Consider the following 24782-nt stretch of genomic DNA (forward strand, 5'->3'; position numbering starts at 1 on the left):
CCAGTGTTGTGCCAGCGCTTCTCTCCCCATGCCCTGGGCTAGATGCCTGATTAGCACAGGAGCCTCCTTCACTCCTCACAACAGCCTGTGAGGGTTCATTATCATTCAGAGGGGTTAAGTCATGTGCTCAAGGCCACACAGCCTGTAAGAGGCAGGGCAGCTTTGAAATCCACTCTTCTGAACTCTGAAACCCAAGCTCTGTCCAGAGTGCCCTGCCCACCCCCTCCCGGCCCACCCCAGCTCCTCCCTCTACACTGTGCCACAGTCTCATAGATATGCACACTCCCCCTTCCACAGACGGCTCTGTTGTTCCAGGGACAGATATGTGGGCTTTCTAACAACACATGGCAACCAGCCTGACTGGTTCTGCAGGAGGCTTGGGAGACCACTGGGATAGACAGAGGCGCATCCTGTTGGCCTAGGTCAGCTATTCTGGCTCTACAGTTGCAAAGGCAGAGATAAGCCACAGGGGCAGCAGATCCCTTGTGCAAAGAGGCCCCCAGGAAGAGGGTCCATGGGCAGGCTTGGTGGGAAGCTGGATCAACAAAGCTCGTCCTGAGGAAACCTGGTATCTACCCTTGGCCCTAACAAACCCTCTGTCTTTGCCATAATTTCCTTAATCCATAGCGATTCTTATTGGCGAGGTGATGGTGACCATTGGTGGTGTAGGAGAGCTAATCAGAGGGCCTGCAGGCCCAATGGATCGTTCTCTTAAATAATGACTAGAGAGCTCACTACCTCCAGACCTCATGCTCACATGCATGCCACTTAAGGATGGAATGCTGGAGGGCAGTTTCCACTGTGCCTGACCTCTGTGGTACATTTATGAGCTGTGTGGTCAAAACCATACTCCCCTTTTCATCATGGCTGTCAGAGGGCATAGCACTCTCCCAGGGAACATGTGTTGAGTAGCTGCTAGGAGTCTCAGGGTGGAAGAGTCATGATTTCTGCTGTGAAGGGGTTACATGCTGGTAAACAACGTTAACTGAGCACTTACTATGTGCTGGCCTTGCACTAGATACTAGAGCAAAGATGATTAAGCCATGGACAAGATTATAGGCTAATGGGCAAAAAGGCTACTAAACAGATCATTCCATAATGTGGTTCATAAATCATGAGACAGTCAGGGCAGGATGCAACGTCCCTAAGTTGAGGCTTTAAAGAAGGTTTCCTGAGTCAGGTGAGGGCTGGGCTAAGTCTTGAAAGATGAGTTAGAGTGATCCAGGGAAAGAAGGGCGGGAAGGACACTATAGGCCAAGGAATGGGACAGAATAGGATAGGGTTAGTTAAAATAATTTGTGCAACTTGCTCAAGGGTCATGCAGTTAAAAGTGGGCAGAACAGAGCTTTGTCAATGATCATATGCATACTGCCTGGTGACCCCAGCTCAAAATGGTGCTGGGCCTCAGCTGACCACGATTTACCCAAACATCAAGGATCCCTAGATCTGAGAGACCAACGCTCCATCCACATTTACCTGTGACATATGCAGAAGTGGGGATAATGTGGACACTGGAGTTAGTCTGACCTGGGTTCCTATCCCAGCTCTCCACTTCCTAGCTGGCTGGCCTCAGGTAAGCTACTTAACCTGCATCTTCATTCCCTCCGCAGTGAAATGTGGCTCATCACACCTCCCTCCTAGAGTTGCCATGGAAACCAAATTAGTTAATACATGTAAAGAGTTCAGAGGAGCACCTTGTACCTCGTTGGCCTCTATGTGTTAGCTATGCTTATTCAATCATTCCCTTCCACTGGTTTTACAGAATAACAAAGTGACTTGGTGGGAGGGAGAGGCATGACAAGTCCAACAGGAGCAGCTGGGTTTAAGGGACCTGTGTGTCCAAATTCGGGGATTTCAGTGGACTTCCTACTCCTTGTTCTGGGACAGAAGGGGAAATCTTTGGCTGACTGAGGTGGCAACCCACTCAAAACTCCACGTGCGGTCTCCTGGCTGGAGGCAGGAGCATCACCTGAGCCTGATAGAAATGCACATTCTCAGGCCCGCCCTCCAGACCCACTGCGTCGGAAACTGAGGGGCACAGTGAAGGGTCGGGGGTCAACTGCATTAGCGTTCTCTTGGGCTCCTTGACTCCTCAGGGGAAGCATAGGATGTAATCCAAGACCATCGGAAAGCACAGATTTTTTACATTATGATGCATAACAATTATGCAAAAATTACAATTATGAAGTAGCAACGAAAATAATTTTATGGTTGGGGTCACCACAACGTGAGGAGCTGTAATAAAGGGTCGCGGCATTAGGAAGGCTGAGAACCACTGCTATAGGGGGATACATTTCACCCAGGATCATTCCCCAGTCCACATGTCTCCTTAAAAAATGTCCTTAGGAGAGAACAGATGAGCCTTGAGGACAAGGAAGAAGCATGGCGCTCCTGCAGGTACGAAACGCAGGTTGTATCTGTCTTTGTAGCGGCGCTCCACAATCCCAAACTACCCGCCTGGGATGTTTCAGACTGACATCCCTTCAGTGCCACAGTGACGGGGGGGGGACAGGCACTCTCCCTCTTCCTTTCTCTGCAGATTTTAAATAGAAATCTTCAGAGAATAAAAACCATGAAAGACTTCGGAAACACAGGCAGCATCCATAAAATCCAAAGGTCTTAACTTGTCTCTTTTAGCTTCCTATGAGCTGCTCATGTACTCTTCTCTGTCACCACGGCCACCTATCCCCCAAGTGGCCATTCCTCAATGCTCTTCTCTTCCTCCCCTAGCACAGTCTCAGGTGACCGTCTTGCTTTATCCTTCACAGAAAAAGCAGGAGCCTGCAGACAGGTGCTCCTTCATCTGTGCACTTCCAAAACCACCTGCTGCCCTCATCTGGGCCCTTTCCCCTGCCTCCCTTCCCGGCTCCAGAGGACAAACCTCACTCCTATCAATGGGTGACCCCTCTGTGTCCTGGTCCACCCCGCTTCACTTCCTCCAGCCAGCGTCATCCATCTCTCTTTTGCTACTCTATTATCCCCGTCCACAGGCAACCCACATGTCAGTGTTTTCTATCTTAAAAGGATAACCCTCTCGTAGCCCCCAAACCTCTCCAGCTCCCTCCCCATCTCTTCCTTCTCAGCAAACTTGCTTGTTGAAAGAACTGTCTGAGTTCTGATCTTCCTGAGCATGGTGGAGAGAGGTGATGAGGATCCCAGCACAGTCTGAGGCCAGGCCCTCTGGGTGCAATCTCAGCTCTGCCCCTGGGAAGGCCTGTATACTTTGGGCCAGCCCTGCATCTGGATGGGCAGGTAGAGGTGTCCATCTCTGAGGTAACTGACCCCAGCCAGCTCAGTGAGGTGGCCAGAGGAACCTAATTTACCAAAGTCCTGGCTGGGAGGCCATCTGCTCCTTGATGCTATTCTCCCAGCTGCAAAGAAGAGGAGGGGATACAGTGGGATTTTCCCAGACGATATTCTGGAACGGACTCAGAGCTTAAGGAGCAACTGGTATGATTTCTTTTTTCACTTGAAAGCAATATAGTAACATTTGAGAAAATTTTAAAAAGAGGAAATGACTATTTTTTGGTTCTGCCCTTTTCAAACCCAACTGCAAATCATCTCACATAGTTATTAGTAGAGTGTGTATCCTTTCTCAATCTGCTTTTTCTACGGAAGCTAGGTGTACTAAATTAAATATTTTAAAGCAATCTTATAGCTAAGAACATCATTGCGCCTTACCACTGCAACAGGTGTAACTATAGAGTAATGCGCATCTCCCTACTTCCAATGGGGTGGAGGATTCCTGGAAGCTCCGCCCACCCGGGGGCCTAGCAGGATTCCTCCATCTCTCACAACCCGCTCAGCCCATTATCCTGTTGCATCTGAACATCATGGGTCCAGGCACAGGATAGTCTGTATTTCAGTGTCTAAGACTGTTTCCCAAGGTGAGTTCAGGGACACCGCCTCTGCAACAGAATTTCCTCCCGGAGTTCTGTAGTCAAGCGAGGCTGGGAGACCTGAATAGTAATTGGCTGGACCATATGAAATTGCCAACATTTGATTGATTTTGACCTACAGAAATGATTATTTCAAACAGTTCAGCCTAGCATATACTCCCCTGGGACATTCACTATGCAATGAGCATATTAAAGTCCTAAAGCTAGAGGAATCTATTTGATTGTGGTTGACCCAATGTTATGAAAATGTAATTCTTTTAAACATAATACTTATTTATATACAGGGCACACTTTTGGAAACGAGGGACTGAAGTAATCACAAAAAAACAGAGGGCATGAACAGAAAGCAAGCACAGTAATGAGGGGGTCCGGGGCAGGAGGAAGGGCTGAGCCCAGGAGAAACGGGCAGACCGTGGTCTCCTTCACGGGGCGCCCGCTCCTCTTTGCATCCAAAGTCATCCCAGTTCTCAGAGCTTCCCCTTCGACAGTAAGCCTCCCATGATTAACCTTCCACCAAAGAGGCTTTTTTTGGTAACGAATCTCTGCCCTTTTCTCTCTTAGGTTCATGGGGAGGGTTCATGAGGTGACATCAGTGGCTCACCCCATTTTCCTCAAGTGACAGATACTAAATAAACACAGTGTATTATTATGACAGCCCTCTCATTATTATAATTATTAATTAGTCCATCCTTTTAGGATGTTATCATCTTCCTAGTTCATAAGGTGCTCATCTAATTTGCTTACAACTTGGAGGCGAGCTAAGCTAGTCTGGAGCAGGGAGGAGACCTATAAGCAACCTAGACACATAGTCCAATTTGAATTTGTTCTCCCGGCACCAGAGCCATATGTCTGAGAAGAGGAAATTAAAAACATTGTGAATATGAAACTAACAAAGCCTCTTATCCTAACTTCTTAAATCTAAGCCAAGATTTGACGTGGCTGGTGCAGCTTCGTGGGCACCAGCTTTGATTCTTTTCTCATCTCCATTCTTTTCTCTCTTACGGCTCTAAAGACTTTTGCCTTGTTCTTCTCGGTATGTTATGAGAGGCAGAGCTAACCAGTTTCTGGGACAATGGAGAAGTGGGGAGGCACTGCTCTCAGGCCTAATAGGGATCTCAGTCCCTAACACAATCTGCCTCTAAGTGTCTCTGAGGGAGACCTTACTCTTCATCTCTCTGACCTTGAAATAAATCACACTTTGTATCCACAGTCACCCTGGTTCTGGATGGGTCTTAACTGCTTGGTAGCAGGAGGGGACACTAACATTTTAGTGCATTTGCTAGCACAGTGTAACAGAAATTATACACATTATAAAGAAAGGCACCAAGTAAAGAAGGTAGTTCCCTCACTGACCCTCAAATATTTCTGACTTCAAATTCAAAAATAATGCCTTAAGCATTAAAAAAAAATAAAAAAAAATAGTGGTACCTGCCAATGTCCCTACCAGCTAGCACATAATTCAAGTATAAAGAATACAAAACCATAAAGAAAAAAGAAAAAACTATACACAAGTCAAAATAGAAAACACTTCTTTCTGGTTTCCTCATTATAAATTTTTAGATAAGTTCATTGAACCTTAACTTTGACCTCTGTCCCCTTGTATGTGAGTCTCTTGGTCTGGTGGGGGAATGGCGGGTTGCCATCCCTGCCTTTCTAATGCCGTGCATGGGGCAAGCGGCTCTTTGGCCTCTTGAGTGTGGCTCTTCCACAAAATACCACGGCCTGGGTGAGTCTATTTTGAAGAAGTGGTGTTAGAAGAAGTTTAAGTTTAAAAAATTTGGCTCTCAAAAGAAATTTCAATTGTTGTACTGTTGATATTTGGCTCTGTTGACTAATGAGTTTGCCAACCACGGGCCTAGTGAATCGCCCAGTGCTGCCTGGCTTCAGGCACACTATGCTGGCCAGCAAAGCTTCCTTTGGTCTATCTCTTTGAAGTTCCTGGTCGCTTAGACCTCTGGACAGCACAGCTTTGTCCATGACTTGTTTCTCCAAGTTGTTTATTATGCCTGAAACAAATCCTTTGGATGACCATTAAGGCTGACTCTATCCCATGAAGAAATCATCCATCTTACTCTCCAGTTTTTAGAGCATCACCTAGTAGACTATTGGGCATGAAGCCTTAATGGTGGGGGCTGTATTCTCTCCATGTCACATCACAGTCTACAATACCTGCTGGGTTCTATAGATATACTCTATGTCTCGCATTTCCTTTTCTTTGAAGACATAATTCCATAATTTTTCTGGCCTCCCTTGTTACTGTGAAAAGTAAGCTATTAGTCTAGTTGTCATTCTTTTCTAGGCAATCTGTCTTCTCTCTCTCACTGCTTTTAAGATTTTTGCTTTGTTCTTCTTCAGTTGCACTATGAAGTGTCTTGTAGTTTTCTTTTTATTTACCTACTTATGATTCATTGAGCTTCCTGAGTCTGAAGATTGGGATATTTCATACATACTAAAAAATACTCAGTCTTTTTCTCTTCATTTATTGCTTCTCTCTCACTCTGTGTTCTGTTTTTCTGGACCTCTGATTGGATATAAATATTAAAATTTCTTATTTTGGTCTTCGTGTGTCTTACCTTCTCTTTAATATTTAATATTTCAACTCTTTTGCTTAACCAATTCTCTCTTCCAGTTGTATGCAATCTATTAGTTAATGTGTCCAGTGAGTTTTAAGTTTCAATTATTTATTTTTCATTGCTTAGATATTCTGTTTGACTCTTTTTCAAATCTTTATCTGGTCAGTTTTTTTAATCTTTTGTTCCATATTCAAGCTTTCCATTCCCTTATTCATTTAACACATTAAGAAGGCTTATTTTATATTCTGTACCTAATGGTTTCAATATATGAAGCCTTTTCCTTTATTCTGTTCCTGGTGCCTTTTTTCTTGTACCCTTAGGGATTTTTTATTATAAGCTTGTATTTTGGGAAGTTTCATTTGCTGAAATTCTTTGAGGCCTGGGTAGAGAATGCATTTCTTCAGAGATCCTTTGCTTTTGCTTCTATTAAGCATTTGAACTACACCAACTAGGAACACTGTAGACTTAATTTTTGGTTTGGGGTTCTTCAAGACTGGAGGCACTGGAAATTCAGACCTCAAATCTCAGGGAGTGTTCTTCTAATACAGAACTAAGACCAAATGAGGTTAAATGTAAGCCAAGATCTGACTTGGCTAGTGCCTTCAGGGGAGTGGAGGGTTCTAGCTTATGTGATTCTCCAACTAGATTCTCCAGCTTGTGTGGGCCCTTGCTGTGACACTGATGTTCTGATAGCTCTTTTGTCAGTGGAATTCATAGACAGACACTGTGTTCAGTTCCCTCTTATCTGCAGAGAATCATGTTTTTTGCTTCACTTTTAGCCTCTGCAAATCTCCTTGTTCTTGCCAGCAAAACTAAGTGTTCAAAAATGCGTGTGGGGGTTTTTTTTTTATTCAGCATGTTAAACATTTTTAGTAAGATTATTACTTCTTTTAAGGATATTTCTATGCACTGTTGCTAAAATTTAAATTTTCATTCCCTGCAAAGCTCCTTTTTTCTTTGGAAGGATATCTCTATTTTGAAAGTCATTTGTTGAGAGTAATGACTGAAATGGCTAAAGTTTAGCGAGGACTCAAGCATAGCTGTTACCAATTAATTCCTTCTCCAGGTTCCCTTCCTGACCGCAGCCAACCAGGTCTTCCGTTTCCAACTCTCCAGGGCATTCTGTAATAATTCATAGTGTCAGGAAGATTTCACACACCACAGTTTTATAAAATATTATTTTCCTTTAAGGAGGAAGATAAATGAGAATTCCTCCCATAAATGGCCACTCAAAAGTTACAAATGAGCTCGTTGCTCTTGGTAACACTGCATGGCCATTTAATTTATTCATTAATTCAAAAAGTTTTAAATACTATCTGCTAGACACACTGGGAAGCATTCTCTAAGGTGGAGCGCTTATTCAACAGACATTTACTAAGTTCCTACCATGGAAAAGGGGCATAAGCAAAGCTTAAAGGCAAGAAAGAGCCTGATATAATTAGGGGCCCAAAGTAGTTAAAAATAGATAAGAGAATGGAGGTAGGAGGCCAGAAATGGGGCTAAAAAAATGGGGTGATTACAAATTTATGTAAACTTTTCTTGAGCTTATATATATGTGTTCAAACTCTTTAAACTTTTGGAATTACTATGCATTCTTCACTTTTTATGCTCAAATCAATACTTTAGATTTAAATCGTAAGCTTTTACTAACATATGCTATCTGGATGTGTAAAAGTTAAAACAGAATTCTGTGTTTTAGAATAGCCCTGTAACCAATCCCTGGTATCGCCAGGCCCTGCGCCACAGTGGTTTAGGGTGCCCACAGGGTCCAGGACAGGAGTTGGGGTGCCTACGAGAGAGCACAATAGCACCTTCCTGCATGCAGTAACTGGCTGGGAGTCCCTCTGAGGCAGGAGTCTTCAAACTACGGCCCGCGGGCCACATGCGGCCCGCAGAGGAGTCTGATCGGGCCCGCCAGGTTTTTTGGGCAGTGAGCGCAGCCGAGGTGTTACAGTAGGAATTAGTAGTTCATATAGTCTGGCCCTCCAGCTCTCTGAGGGACCGTGATCTGGCCCCCACTTTAAAAAGTTTGAGGACCCCTGCTGAGGGGATTGCCGAAACCACGAATCTACAGGAGAGTGAAGATTGGTGCTTTGCAGCTCAGGTGGGACCAGAGGGAAAGGACCAAGCAGCAGGGCGTGAAATCAGAAGGAGGCCCTGAGTTCAAGTTCACTCCAGGGTAGGGGCAGGTACAGACTCCAGGAAGGCCAGGGGAATTTCCTTTGTGTTTGTAACAGATGGACAGGTCCACGGAGGAGTTCACCTTAAGGATGGCTCTGGACCTGGAACAGGGGTATCTCCCCTGCCTCGGGTCTCAGAACCATTCTTGGTGTGGGCAGCTCAGGGTCTGTGGATGAGTGCGGCTCAGGCGGTCCAGGCCTCCTCTGTCCTCACAAGCTTTACCCGGCCAGCCCTGCAGAACGGTGCCCACGTCTAAAAGGCGAGAACGCGTGTCCGAGCAGATGAGGGTTTGCCATGGGACTCCAGGTAGGACCTTGGGAAGGCCGCAAACGTATCCCTGTGGTTCTGAGATTTGCTGGTGTGCTTTTCATTTTCAGTGGGGAGATTTTCTGGTGTCACGGAAGTGAAGAGAGTGAGTGACAGAAGCCTTGGGCGCACAAACAGGACCCTGTCTCCCATTTCAGAACACAGGCATCAGACTGCTGCGACAGGGATAGGTGCTTTGGTGGGGAAGAGCTCAGAGGGTGACATGTGCTTGTTTCCAGCTTTATTAATGAACTCACCGAACTGACCCAGGGCTAGGCTTCCTGAGAGGAGGCAGCCCGAGCATGTGTCATCAATGACAGCACAGGCCTCCGATAGGCACCAAAAGGGCGACAAATCAATCAGCCACCGTGCTTTAGGGCGCTGCTGAGTCATCTAGATCACAGATCACTAGGGTTCTGGGGGCTGTCCACCTGCCCGAGGCCCAGATCACCGTGACTGATGGGGAGAGAGAGTGCATGGAGATGTGCTCTCTCCAGAGACAGGCTGTCCTGTCCTTCCCCATCAGAGCTTCTCAGTTCCAGCTCCCGCCTCCCAGCTGCCATCCCAAACCAAACCCCAGTGCCTGGCTCTCCTCTCTCAGTGGAGCCCAGCCTTCGGAGATGCACCTTCCGCCCCCAACCCCTTTCATCCACCAAGGAAAGAGAAGGAGCAAGCTCCAGGCTGGGTTTAGGAGTGACGTCAGGGGCAAGTCGGAGCCAAGCCAGGCTGTGAATAGGGTCCGCTTTGGGTGGCCAAGAGGAGGTGGAAGAATGTTCTAGGCAGAGGGTGACAGGGGACAACACGGGTCAGCTTGACCAGAACAGGGGGTTCTGGAAGGGGAGAAGCATTGGACAGACAGCTTGCGGTATGTGGGGAGAGTCTTAACTTCTAGGCTTAGTCTGAACTTGAATTTGTGAGCAGTAAGAAGTCATTTACATCTGGGGGAGGGAGAAGGGGTAAAAATAAGAATCAACATTTACAATTCAAAATAGCAGCTGATATTTATACCTTGATAGTTGGTTTCCTGGGACCCTTACAACGGGCCTGTGGAGACAGCAGTGTTTAATCCGGACACAGGTCTGGGGTCAAGTGCAGTGCTGCCCAGGTATGAAGCCCCCTGCCCCCACGGAGGCTTCCTTAGGAGAATGCCAGGCTCTCTGAGGAGCTGATAAGGGTGGGGCAGGGGAGATGGCAGTGCCATTCCAGAGATGACAAGGCTGTCCCTGAGCAGTGCCCCGATGGGCCTGAGGAGGCGGGTGGGCAGGGCTGAGCGGACAAGGTGAGGCAGGTGGGAGGGGGCTGTGTCTGACAGCAGCCAGTTTGAAAAGGAAGGGCTCCTTTGCAGCCAAACCGCACTGCAGGTGCTGGGAGCACCCCTGGCAATCTGTCCTAAACTCCAGTTTGGGAGATTTAACCATTAGGCTGCTTCGGTCCAGACCACACAGGCTGCTCAGGGGACACCCAGCTCTTCTCGCAGGACGGACACTTCGTGGGAGGTTCAGAGAGGGTTTAAAGCGTGTGTGCTATTGAACACGACAGGATGTTACACTGCAGAAGGAATCTTCTGGAAATTTTTTTTTTTTTTTTTTTTTTTCTCTGCAGTGAGAATAAGGAGGACGGGAAAATGAGGTATGATTAGGAAAAGGCCGGGTAATCACCCTCACGTGGACTTCTGTCTCGCTTTGCTTGTGCTTCTGGGAAGCAGCAAACGAGGCTGATGAAATGCCGGCGTGCGCTGCAGGGACATCGGGGGAGCAGTTATAAACAGAGCAGGCTTAGGAAAATAATGGAATGGCTCCGCCGCAGACTCAAATACTGTTCAGGGGAAGGTGTCTATTTATTAATCGTCTGTGTCTTTCCAGCCGAGACGCTCCTTCTAGCTTTCCTTCCAGAGTCTCAGACAAAAGATCCCTCCTGACAGACGGACTTCTTCAGTCACTGTAAAATGGGACGTGTTGACCCTCCACAGGTGCGGCTGTACAGAACATGAGCCTGGGAACTGATCTGAATCCGGGGATTTACAAAGCGTTGGATTTACATAAAATACAGCATAATAATGAAAGCCATGGAGGGGGTCTCAGACCCAAGTCCAATCCTGCTCTAATTTCTCTGGGGATGAGCCCTTGGATAAGTTACTTAATATTAGGTCTCAGTTTCCCCATCCATAAAGCAAAGAGGACAGTACCTATCGCATAGAGTTGTTGTGGGGAATAAATGAGATAAACAAGGTCACGTACTCAGTTAATATCAGCTATCACTTAAGTTCTTAACCAAGGTTTTAGGCACCATATCAGAATACCTAACTATGACCAGGGCAAGGCTGGAGGCAATCACAGGGAATATCAGTACAGAATCATACAACTAACGGCATTTGAAAGGAACTTTTCAAAATCGTCCCAACCTAACCTGGTGCCAGAAACTCTCTCCTGCCCACATCTCTCCCTAAGTGGTTGCTCAGCCCTTGTTTGTACACACACATCTAATGATGTAACTCTTCGGTCTCAGGCAAGTACCAGAGAGCTCTGTTGGAAAGCTTCTCTGTACATAAAGCTCAGCCTAACCGCCTAGAATGTTCACCTACTGGCTTCAGTCCTTACAGAGTGATGGAGAACAGGCCCATATGGCACCTCCATGTTCATCTCTTCCTGACCCTTCATGCTCATGTTCTCCCACCCCCGGATCAAAGCTGGCCTTGATTTCACCAACACAAAGAGGAAAAGGAGAGGTATGTAGAGATGAGGAAACATTCTCCACAGAAAATAAAAGATTCTTCAGGGGGAAAATAATGAGTAGAAAATAATCTAAGCGTCTCAGAGACCTAAAACCCATACTAATCAATATTTTAAAAATTTGTTACAGAACACATGCTCTGTTCCACATAGTGTTTAAAAATAATGCCTTTTCTCCTTTTATGGGGAAAAATATATATATAGAGAGAGAGTAACTTTTTGGACAGGCTGAAATCAATGTCTTCACTTTCAGCATTCCTCTATAAACCTAGTCACTTCATCAGTTTAAGAATCAAGTAATACGTTTGTTTTCAAACATTTACTTGACTTACTCAAATATTCTGCTTGGTATATTTAATTTTAAAGTAGGACTTATTCAGATAAATCACACATTTGCTCATATCAGCTAGCTTTCAGAGCATTAATCCTTTATGGGATACACAGTGGAAGAAGGCTGATGATCTATACTAGGAATGCGGCACCTCTCGGTTCTGTCAGTGTTTGAGACGGAGGCAAGAACACTGGAGAACGTAGAAACCATTTCTGTTTGAATGGAACAAAGAGGCCCTATGTCTTCTAGAATGAGAGCGCTATGTCCTGGAGCAGATCCAGAGCCCTTGTTTTCTGAAATGGAGCTGTGGGAGCTAAGCGGGATGCGGATGAGGGAAGCCTTCTGAACTGATGGCCTCCTGCCTGCCACATGTGGCTCTTTCTAGAAGTATGGTTCTTAGGAGCACGGGTTCATCCATTTTACTCCTGGGTTTGAGACCTGGTTCTCACACCTCCTAGCTGTGAGAGTTTGGTCAGTTACTTAGGCTAAGCCTCAGTTTCCTCACATGTAAAAAGGCAATGATAGTCATGCTTACTCATGGCACTGCTGAGTGAAGGAATGAATGAGACACCGTATGTATATGTAGCACTGTCACCCACAGCATGCCGATCAGCATTGGTGTTTTTGTTTTATCCTCGTGGACCTCATGGACCTCATGGACCTCAGGGACAATGAAAGTTTGTCCTAAAAAGATAGGTATCTCTATCCCAGTTTATTTCTTGGTAACCCAGTAACAGCCTGTCTGCGGCAGAATGGGTCTCTGTAGCACCGATTAGCTCATACATGGTTGGGACACCGGGGAATGAGGACAGTTGTATCATGGAAGTAGTGTTGATTCACATGCATCTTCCCAAGGCGAGGGAGCTGAGACAGCAGAGGAGAATGTCAGCTTCACTTGGAAGGGCTCCGTGTGGCTTTCAGTTCTTTGGTTCTTTTTCTCTTAAAAATGAGCACCTGCTTTGGGAGCACTGTCCCCCGAGAAGCACATCCTGGCCTTGCACATCCCAGGGTGTACTTCCCTCTGTACCCCGACTTCACTGGCTCACAGCACCCTAAGTCAGAGTTTCTGCTCAGTTGTTTCCGTGCATTTTTTTTAATCCTTACCTAAGGATGTATTTTTATTAATTTGAGAGAGAGAGAGAGAGAGAGAGAGAGAGAGAGAGAGAGAGAGAGAGAAAGAGACACATCGATGTGAGAGAGAAACATTGATCAGTTGCCTCCCGTACACACCCCGACCAGGGATCAAACCTACAACTTTTTGGTGTACAGGATGTCACTCAACCGACCAAGCCACCCAGCCAGGGACCTGTGCATTTTGAACATCCCTGAAGCAGCTTCTGGCCCTACCTCACTGCCTACTTTGGCTGTGCACGTTATCCCGAGGTACCAGTTACCATTTCCGTGAGGGGCCCATTACAGAGTCACATAGGTTTTTAGTGATCTGCCCTCACCTTAACTTTGTTTTTCCATCAGCCCTGCTACCTTTATAGTGTTATTTTATAGAATGTGAGGGTTTTCAGGAGCACAATATACCATTTCGTAATTCATTTCAAGTGCTGCAGAAAGACACAGAAAGGAAACGAGAAGGGCCACTCGTGGGGCAGAGCCTGGGGTGCAAGGCTGGTCCCTGGCTGGTGACTCTGAGCTCCGTATCCCTGGAAAGCACCTCTTCCCAGCCCAGAGCACTAACATGTGCTGCTTGGTGCTGCCCGGTCCAGTGCGGCAGAATACGCTGTTCTCTGTGTGTCTGCTTTGGAGAGAGGACGTAGCAGCATGAATTGCTAAATATTAAATATATCCCTGAAGAATGCCTGTCTCTTTCCTTTCTTTGAATTCCTGTGATAACATGCTCCTCTCTTTACTGAAGCCCCGACCGCATTCTGTCTTGTGCTATTACAGTGGCATGTGTGTGCGTGTGCGTGTGTCTGTGGACGCTCTATGTGCGTGCGTGTGTGTGTGTGTGTGTGTGTGTGTTACCTCAATTGCACTCTAATTCCTGAGGGCAGGCGCTTGTTTGCTTGTTCCCCGTGCCTCCTCCCCTTTGCCCACGCAGTATCTTTCGCATGGAAAGCACTAATAAGTACTCGCTATGTGAACAAACCCTCCAGAAGCCCTGACTCATGTCTGGGCCCTTCTGCGCAGAGTGACAACGGTGCCCTGTGAATACCAACGCAGTGGTTGGAAGGCTTCGCTTTGCATTAAAAATTTCCTATAGCGTAGTTACTGGAAATTATGCTGGGGAAGCGAAAACCAAGAAGCAGTGTAAGAACACCTTATGTGAAATATTTTATTCATCGTTTTAAAAAATTCATCAGCAGCAGGAATTACTTAATTTAGCTGCTCTGATAGTTGCTGCTTCGCTTTCCAAGGTTCTGCAGGTCGAGCGGTTCCCCGAGGGAACGGCGGTTCAGAACAAAGCTCAGGGTGATCCTGCTCAGACAGGGAACCTGCTGACAGAGGGGGTTCTGCCTCCACAGCAGGGGGACCGTGGGTCTGGGGTGGGAGAGGAGCTCCCACCTCCACTATCCCATTCCTACCGGCAAATGTGCAGATATCCGCTCCGTGTCCTTGCTGTCCAGCCCCCCACAGAGAGGCGGGGGGGGGGGGAGTGGAGGGGCAGCGTATCTGTGGTGGGGGTGGGGTCTATGTTGATTAACACGGCTGGAGTGCAGGATGCCAGGGGGACCCTGGGGGAAGTGTGGGGAGAGACAGTCTGGAGAGAGAGGACGAGAACCCCTTTGAAAGACCCTGTGGACGACATCACAGAGTGGAGTCTTATCAGGAGGAAAAAAGGAAGGGCACTGGAAGCTTCCAGACTACCACGAGGACTACCATGATCACCAGGATTGTGATCATTCTTGCCAATAGCTCAGTAGCTGACCCACAGGGCAGTCCCCACAATACATCCGTCCCACTGAGGAAACACACGGTCCATTAGAAACATGTGCTTGTTAAGTAACTGTAGCAGAGAAGCAAGAATGAGAGTAGCTAACACTTACAGACACTTACGTGCCGGGCACTGTGCTAAGTGATTTGTTAAAATGTGTTGATTCCATCTTCACAAGACCGGAAGTTGAGGCCCCTCCATTAGTAAGTGGTGGTGCTGAGCCTGGAACGGTGCAGGCTGGGTCCGGAAGCCTCAGTGATCACCCCACTTCCCACTGTCAACGAGGCTGTTGCCCCTACGCTACTGCCACAGAGAAATTCTGAAGTCACTGCTGACCCTGGCGATGTGGACAGACTGCACGCAGGGGTAACTGACAGGAGTGGTGCACGAATGCTGGGGAGGCATGGGGTGAGCAGGCGCAGGGAGGGGACGAAAGAGAAAGGAAGGAGGTGACAGGACTGGATGATTCAAACGCATGTGAACCCTGAGCACCGAGGCTGGAACCTGCTACTTTGATGTCTCAAAATACTAAGATACTTTTATTATTCTCAGTTGGATTATTCTCCAGGTTTAAGTCATTAGCTTTTCCTAATAAATTCAATCAGGTAGGTGCAATTAAGCTCTTTTAAATTTTTTTAATTGATTTGAGAGAGAGAGAGAGCTAGAGAGAGGCATCAGTTTGTTGTTCCACTTATTTACGCATTCAGTCGTTGATTCCTGTGTGTGCCCTGGCAGGGGATCAATGTGAGAGAGGCACACCGGTTGGTTGCCTCCCGCACACAACCCTGCAACCTCCCATATCGGGGTGACATTCTAACCAACTGAGCTACCTGGCCAGAGCCAACTCAGCTTTTTTAATAATAAAAAGTAATAAATGAATAGCCCTTTGGGATCATCAACATTCACTGTCAACTACTTCATTAGACCTTAAAGCAGCCCTCCTGTATGAGTTTGCTGGCGCTGCTGTAACAAGGTGCTGCCAACTGGGAGGCTTAACCAACAGAAATCTGCTGTCTTGCCGTCCTGGAGACCAGCAGTCCGGGTGTCGCCTGGGCCGTGAGGGAGCATCTGTCCCATGCCCGTCCCCTGGCTTTTGGTGACCTGCCAGCCATCTTTGGTGTCCCTTGACTTCCAAATCTCTGCCTTCCTCTTCACATGGTGTTCTCCCTGTGTGTGCATGTCTGTGTCCAAGTCTCCCCTTTTTACAAGAAACCCATCATATTGGGTCAGGGGCCCACACTACTCCAGCATGACCTCATCTTAACTAATTACATCTGCAACAAACCTATTTCCAAGTCAAGCCACTTTCTGAGGCACTTGGGGGTTAGAACTTCAAAGTAAGAATTTGGGGAAAGAGACACATGTCAACCCATCACACCTTTATAGCAGGTAAAGCAGGAATCACTCTTATTCTCATTTTAAAGATCAAGAAACTGAGTCTCAGAGGGTTGAAGTCATTTCCCCAAGGCAGGTCCATCCCAGGGTCACAAATGCAAGTCTGTTGCCTAACTCAGTGGCTGAGAGAGCCAGACAAGGCCTCTTGCAGTGAGGTCGTCTAGCTGTTCTCATACACGCGGTCCAGTGAGAACGGAGGCTGCAGCAGTCATATGCGGTCTCCTCTTGGGATCAATTGCAGATGCCCTGGTGTTAAAAGCTCCATTCTGCTTCTTCAAGTGCTGCCCCTCTGGCTGTACCTCATGAGGGCCTGACCTCCAGGGGGTCTGTTTACCCAAACTGTTCCTTGTGCATCTGATGTTTCTCCCTGGGGGCCCATCCCTGAGCGATGGGAGCTGGGTACAACAATCCTATTCAGGGCAGGAAGTAAAATGCCCGCGCTTCCCCTCCTCTCTATGGCATCGTTCTTTGCCTCCGTGTGCCTTTCTTTTGTCCTGCCTGCTGAGTAACATCCGTGTGGGTGTGGGCTTGTGGGTTGCCAGCAGCGAGAGGGTGTGGCTGGGGACACCGGCCTGATGACCTATGTATACGCCAGGGTGGGCAGCGATGGGCAAGTTTCTCAGGAACTGCTCCGCCACACGCCAGCTCTGACGCGCACCTCCTGTCACTCTCCCCGGCTAAAGCTGGTGGCCCCTGGGTGCCCCTGACCAGAGAGGAGCGACACACCCCACCCTTGAGAGACGGTGTAGGAAATAGTCAAGTGCAGATTCCAGAGAGAGTCCGATCGGAGCTCTGCCAATTTCCAACCGTGTGAACTTAGGGAGATGCTTCACCTCCCTGTCATGCCTCGTCGGTGAAATGGAGCTGATAACTCTGTTTACCTCATGGGTTGGCGTGTGGATAAGTGATATAGACCACAGATGGTGCCTAGGACACTTCTGCAACATAATTCTAGCACTCGGTAAATGTAAGCTATACTTCCTTGTTTGCTTCCCAGATGTCATTTGTTAATCTGGTCACTGAAAATTGGCAGGAGACATAGTAAGACGTAAACAGTGGTTATGCCCGGCTGATGGAATAGTTGCTTATTTGTATTTTCTAACCTTTATGTATTAATTGTTAATAAGAGGAAATAAGGTCCCGCTGAGGACCTATGGGGCGCAGTGGACTAGGGAATAGTGAGTACAAAGGGAACGAGACCGCGGTCAAAGTTTGAAGTCTATGGGAGGAGATGAAACAGGATGGGCAGCAATGCTCAGGGTGGGCTGGGTGTGGCCAGCGCTCCCCAGGTGGCACCTGCACTGCAGACATACGGTCAGTCTTGTCCCAGCATTCTTTGGGCGTGGTCTTCCCTGGTCTGAAAGAGGCTACAACAGTCAAATGAAAGGGTCACTCCTTTAACCTACCTCGTGCCTCAGGGGGACGGGGAAGAATTGCTGAGATGCCTTCCTAAGGTGCCCATTGCTAGGGATGTGTTGAAGGGAAAGTTGAGGGGCGTTAGGCAGCACCTCTTACGACAGATATGAACCCAGGTTGCAAATCAGCACGTCACACGGAATTAAATAACTTCCTGTTTCTCTATCTCTCCCTAGCATTATTAGCATCATCATTGTGTTGGCTGGAGCAATTGCCCTTATCATCGGTTTTGGTATTTCAGGTACGTGATTTCCTGCATCACCACTAGCCATTCACCCCTCACCATGGAGCCCCCAGCCACTCAGTGTAGCAGAAGGGAAAGAGTGCGGGTCCTGGACCCAGAAAGCCTCAGAGTAGAGAGGTGGGCCTCCTCCTTGTTGACTGTGTTCTCCGCATTAGTCACCCACCTCTGTGGGCCTCAGTTTCCCTGTTTACAGGGTGGAGGGAGCAGTGTCTGCATCACCAGGTGGTTGAGAGAACCAAATGGGACGTTTATCAGTGTTCTCTCTATCAGACAGCGCTCGGGGGTTCTGGGGTCACAGGTGAAGTGCTGCAGGGCTGAGCCTCTCTACCAATGGCTGGCCTGGGTGGATGATTCCTTTGCAATGAAGCCTCAGCTGGCTTGTTAAAGAATATCAAGTCTTGCTGAAACCGGTTTGGCTCAGTGGATAGAGCGTTGACCTGCGGACTGAAGGGTCCTAGGTTTGATTCCGGTCGAGGGCATGTACCTTGGTTGTGGGCACATACCCAGTAGGGGGTGTGCAAGAGGCAGCTGATCAATGATTCTCTATCATCAATGTTTCTAACTCTCTATCCCTCTCTCTTCCTCTCTGTAAAAAATCAATAAAATTATTTTTTTAAAAAGAACATCAAGTCTTTGCACACAGGGGCCTCAGGAAAACAGAAGACTGGCTATGGCTGTCCTTCCATGTACGGTAGTGTCACATAGGAAGCATGGATGGTGCGTTTCGGAAGGCAGCTATCTGCTGGCAGCTGCTGGGAACTGTCTTTTTCTTCCTCTTCTGTGTCTCAAAAGCATCTGTTACTTAAGCCACATTAATTAAGACACTGGGTGAGCTGGCCAGCAGCTGTCTGCGCTGAGGCGAGTGCTTTATTCCTATTTCCCTGCAGCTGTCTGACTCAGGCCAACACAGTGAGCTCAGTCTGTGGCCAGAGCTGTCACTTCAGAACTTTATAGTTTCAGCAGCCTTTTCTCTGTCACTCTTCTCCACTGTGGGTGTGCTGCCAGCCCGGGTGGCCGTTTAAGGAGGGAGCGGCAGGGGAGAGGCCCCTGACCCTGCCTGGTCCCTGTGCTATCATCGCTCACTCGCTCACTGGATGGCTTGGGGCAGCTCTGTGTGGTGGGAGAGCTAGCAATCAGACAGAGATGCTCTAATCTCTGGTCTGGCGCCAGTGGTGTGTGTCCATTTGGGTATACCTTAACTTTCCAGGCAGTTTCCTCACGGGTAAGGCAGTCAGAGTAGTTGTGGGGACTAAATGACAAGTATTTGCACAGTGCCTGGCATGTGTGGAATAGGTGGCTGCTATTATTATTTATGGTGACACCATCAGTGCTATTCAGTTTGTTGGTATTGGTGCATTCATATACCACCTCCTGAGACTTGCACAATGTCCTGGCCACACCAAGGCAGGCCAGGCCCCCTCTGAAGTTAGGGAGGCCAGAGCAGGAAGCCACAGGACACAAATTCTCCATCTCTGGACACTGGGCAAACGTTACTCAGTAAGCCAGTCAGGGATGTGCTTATGGCACCAAAACAGGAGCATTCAACAAACTGTTTGGATATTTTTTTTTAATTGTGGTCATCTGAGAAAATGAACAGCTATTGGCTTTTCTTATACTTGTGTTATAGTTTTTAATTGTTTCTATATTTATAAGAGGTGAGGAGGCTCTCTACCTATCTCAGTGTGGCCCTAGATATCAGGAAAACGTGGGAGGAAGAGCACAGGCTTAGCACCGGATAAGATGCAGCTTGTCACTAGCTCTACTGCTCGCTACTTAAAGGGCTTTAGGAAAGCCATTTAGTCCCACAGAGCCTCCTTATCCTCATTCACAAAATGATCATCTTCCCTCCCATGGTTTTATCAGGCTTACCATGAGCGACTGTAAGTACTTAGTAAACTGTTTCTTTCCTCCTGGTACTCTCATCTGCCATCCTTCCAAATGATTCTAGCTAATAATAGTTAATCAATACCACGACTGAAGGTTTAACACGTGGCAAATCAGGTACCGTAGGAAGCTCTTTACCTGCGTGGTATCATTCCAGGGATCTTCAAACTACGGCCCGCGGGCCACATGCAGCCCCCAGGGGAGTCTGATCCGGCCCGCCAGGTTTTTTGGGCAGTGAGCGCAGCCGAGGTGTTACAGTAGGAATTAGTAGTTCATATAGTCTGGCCCTCCAGCTCTCTGAGGGACCGTGATCTGGCCCCCACTTTAAAAAGTTTGAAGACCCCTGATTTAGACCATCGAGGGAACTACTGTTTTTAAACATCCCCATTTTATAGGTGAAAAGCTATGGGATAAAGAAGTTAGAAAATTGCAGAAACCAGTTTGGCTCCGTGGTAGAGCGTCGGTCTGCGGACTGAAAGATCCCGGTTCGATTCCGGTTAAGGGCATGTACATTGGTTACGGGCACATCCCCAGTAGGGGGTGTGCAGGAGGCAGCTGGTTGATGTTTCTCTCTCATCGACGTTTCTAGCTCTCTATCTTTCTCCTTTCCTCTCTGTAAAAAATCAATAAAAATTAAGTTAGAAATCTTGCGCAAGTAAGGGGCAGAGCTGGGATTTGAACCCAGACAGACTGATATCTGCGCCTTGTTCTCAGACACTATGCTCTGCTCCCACTTCCCTACCGTGTGCCTTTATCTAGTCCGGCCCAGAATCCTTTCTAGTTTCTTCTCACAGAAGCACTTGCTACCACCAACCCTGCCCTCTTCTCTGGCAAGAGTGGGACTCACATACTCCACTGGCACAGGCGTATGTGTATGTGTTTCCACCTTTAAGCCATGTGCCGTGGCGTCCATCTGGACAGCTGGGTTCCAGCAGATGCTGAGTGACCATCTGCTGAAGGCTTCCAGTATCCGCTCTCTGCTACTGGACGCTACAGAACCTGTCTTACTGAGTCCTTTCAGAGGGAAGTTCATTTTTCAGGTTTTATCCAGTGTTGTTGGGCATCCCAGAATCATCGTTTCTGTAAAGAATCCTTGCCTTGTGTTACCTGAAACCTCATTTTCCCAGAGATGCCTGCTCCTACATCAGAGGGCAACTGAATAGTGCTCAGATTTCACTTGCTCCCCTGTGACAGTCATTCATTTTCAGTAAGTGACTGGTCTTCCAACTTGAAAGGAATTTGATGGGCTCTTAGAGGCCAATTAAATCCTTAGAATACGTGCCTGTTTAAATTAACAGAATTCTCTATTAATCGATAGCTGCTCTGTCCAGCCAGGATAGCTTGGTGGTTGAATGTTGACCCATGAGCCAGAAGGTCACGGTGAGATTCCTGCTTGGGACACATGTCCGGGGTTGAGGGCTCGATACCCAGTAGGGGGCATACAGGAAGCAGATTCTCTCATTATTGATGTTTCTCTCTTTAAAAATCAATGAAAACATGTTTTTTTTAAAAATAGCTGCTTTTAATTCATCCCCTACAGCCCTGTGGTTCACCAAATCACCCAAGAGCTAGCCCCTGGTGGGTCTAAGGCCTGGAGAGTCATATCAGACCAGTCTATGTTTCCTAGAGCACAGCTCCTTGAGTTAGTATTTGTTTGCAAGTATGTATATAAATTTATTTTTGTGAGAAGCAATATTTATTCCCTGTTGTTAGCATATTAAATGTTATTTTATCCCTTTTTATCATCATTTATTCAGCTAACAAATAAGTATTTATTAATTGCTTTCTGGGTACAAAACAATGGCTTGGTCCTCATGGTGTTTTAAGATCTCACGGGCCTTTATTCCTCCTCTTGATTTGATATATGGAGGGTGGGGTTTAATCAACATTACACTCATTCCATCTGCCAGGTCTGCAATGCAGCCTTAACTGGTCAGGAGCCCACAGTGGTCGCTGGGGCTCCCACGGCTGCTACTTTTGCTCATTAAGTTCTCCAAGAGAGAGTTCAACAAGTCCTCCACCGTGGGCTCCAGGCCAACACATTACAGTTAATTCGGTAACACAATTACCGAACTAAGATATGTCATTACCATTTCATTCTCTCCATAAACTGTGCTAATTATGTATCTTTCCTGAACAGTGATTTTTCAAATCAACTTTAATGGCACTTTATAAAGTACAGTCAAATTTACCTTTGTTCTAATATAGTTACATTTGCCTTATGGTTTTATTGAGAATCTCTATATATTTTCATTGCTTTTAAATATAAATATATATTCATATATATACATATTCATATGTGTACATATACATATACATATAATTTATTTGAGAGGAAGGGAGAGGGAGAGAGAGATAAAAACATCAATGATGAGAGAGAATCACTGATCAACTGCCTTCTGCACACCCCACATTGGGGATCAAGCCCACAACCCGGGCATGTGCCCTGCCCAGGAATCGAACCGCCCTGCCCAGGAATCAAACCATGATCTCCTGGTTCATAGATCAATGCTCAACCACAGAGCCACACCAGCCAGGCTCATTGCTTTCTTTTTCACTGGCTCACATTTGCCCCAAATTTAGATGTGGTAATCCTGCCAAATATTCCTCACTCCTAACATCATTTTGGATAGAACTATTCAACAGTCCCTTGCTTTCTTCTGACTTCCATTCATGTATTCATTCACTAAACAAATACCTATTTTTTGCTCAGGCTGTCATAACAAAATACCATAGACCTGGCGCTTAAATGGCAGAAGTTTATTTTCTTAAAGTTCTTGAGGCGGAGAAGAACCCTCAGGCCCCACGTGGCCCATCTCTAAGGCTTCCATCAGAGGGAGGGTGGTCAGCTTTGCTCCGTTTATTCATTCAAATATTACTCTCACCCGGAAACATCCTCACTGACACACCCAAAGGATCTGACAAAAAGTCTGAGCGCTCTGTGGCCCAGGAAAGGCGACATGCAAAATTAATCACCACAGCAGTATGGGAATTACACATACGATTTCAACAGTTTATGCCCTTGGAAAGCCTACAGCTTAGTATCAGCTAGAAACCAGAGACAAGGTAGAGGGGAGACAGCTGCTGTGATAGAGGCACAGGAAAGCGTTCAGGGAGAGGAAAGAGAGAGTCTACTCATTCTGTCTTGGTAGATCGAAGGAGGGTTTTTGTGAGGGCTGCCGTCTGAACAGCCTTGACTATAAGCAGAACGTGGATGGCTAGCTGCTGCTAAGAGAGGAGGGAACTATGAATTGGAAGTACAAGATGAACAGGGGAGTGAAGATAACAGCATAATTGGCATAACCAGTACTAGCCTGGGATGTGTGGGATATTAGTCTGTTGAGTAAAAAAAAATCATTGAAAACAAGTTAAATCTTTAAAGCAGTGCCAAGGCGGGGGAAGGGGTGTTTGGCACTCATATCACACAGCAAAACTTCGCACCATCCTCTCTCATGACTTCTCTCCCAAACCTCCCACCTGCGTGGCCATGCATGGCAGCAGTTCCTGCTCTATCCCCTGTAGTCTAAGACTCCAAACATCCCCCAACCCAGCCTGTGCACCTGTGTTTCCTCTGCCTTTTTTACTTATCATTTTTTTAAAATATATTTTATTGATATTTATTTATTTATTTATTTATTTATTTATTTTTTACAGAAAGAAAGGGAGAGGAATAGAGAGTTAGAAACATCGATGAGAGAGAAACATTGATCGGCTGCCTCCTGCACACCCCCTACTGGGGATGTGCCACAACCAAGGTACATGCCCTTGATGGGAATCAAACCTGAGACCCTTCAGTCTGCAGGCCAACACTCTATCCACTGAGCCAAACTGGTTAGGGCTACTTATCATTTTTCTTCCATCAGTAGCTCTCTGTTCTTTCTAATACAAACCCATCTAACTTAGCTTCTCATGTCTGTCCCTCATCCATTGCCTAGGGCCCAACTAGACAATTCCAACGCCTGTGGGCAAGAGAGAATATCCTTATGTTCATAATGTTACCGCTGACATTTGAAAAATACCAAGTATGCTTGTTTATTTTTCCATTGAAAGCAGAAAAATCAATAAATCACTTGATGTGAACAGATAATATAGACTATGAAAGAATGCAGTGGGAAATGAGGGTGGAAAGGTAACAGTTAATGAGAATTTCCTATGTGCCATGCAGTATTTAGGTCTGAAGGTCATGCTGGGTAGGCTGACCTTGACTCCACAGTCCTTGGGAGCCATAGAAGACTAATGATCATGAAACTAACATGTTCATATTATTCTTTAAGCTCTAGCGATTAGACTAATGCATGTAAAATATACTGGATGGAGGCAGAGATAAGAGGAAGGCATAGCAATAAGGAAGCTGGAAAGAGCTCAGCACATATTTTTCAGGCTTTAGGGAGGTTAGTGAAGACCATTTTAATATAAGGTATTAAAGGATACTCAGAGATTGGGATGGAACTTGACCTGAAAATCCTCAGGCTCTAAGACACCTCTGGGGATGGGGGCTCTCTCTTCATCTTTCTTTCATGGTCTTTCTCCCTCCCCCTACTTTTTGTGTCTGGCCCACTGTCCTCTTGGGCTCAAAGATTCATCCTCGCCTCCATAACCCAGAAGGAGCTTCTCAAGAAGATTCATTTCATTAACTCAGTCCTACAGGCGTCCCCAGCCAGCAGCCCCAGTGCAGAAAGAAGATCCGGTCAGTCCTTCATAGACTGAGTGGGCTGTCGGCTGGGCAAGCGCAGAAAAGGGAGTGGACACATCAGGCAGCGTGATTCATACTATTGGTGGTGTGTTTGGAGAGGAGGGGATATCTTCTATCTTAGGCCAAAAAATAATTTAATTAAGTACCATTCTTCACTATGCCATTGCTGGCACTATAACCTTGACCGAGTCACTTATCTTCTCTCTGCTTAGCTCCTTCATCATTCAAATGGAGATAAAAGTAA

At 46.8% G+C, this 24782-nt stretch overlaps 1 protein-coding gene across 1 annotated transcript in view; it reads left to right on the forward strand.

Annotated features, from left to right (window-relative positions):
• VTCN1 (V-set domain containing T cell activation inhibitor 1) overlaps window positions 1–24782 on the forward strand; it is a 32975-nt gene that overhangs the window by 1367 nt on the left and 6826 nt on the right. Inside the window, exon 2 of the mRNA XM_084866405.1 lies at window positions 17894–17958. Coding sequence (XP_084722531.1) covers window positions 17894–17958 — 65 coding nt within the window. The remainder of the gene's footprint in view (window positions 1–17893; window positions 17959–24782) is intronic.

This window comes from Pipistrellus hanaki (genome assembly GCF_964339955.1).
Source record: "Pipistrellus hanaki genome assembly, chromosome: 18".
Classification (NCBI taxonomy): domain Eukaryota; kingdom Metazoa; phylum Chordata; class Mammalia; order Chiroptera; family Vespertilionidae; genus Pipistrellus; species Pipistrellus hanaki.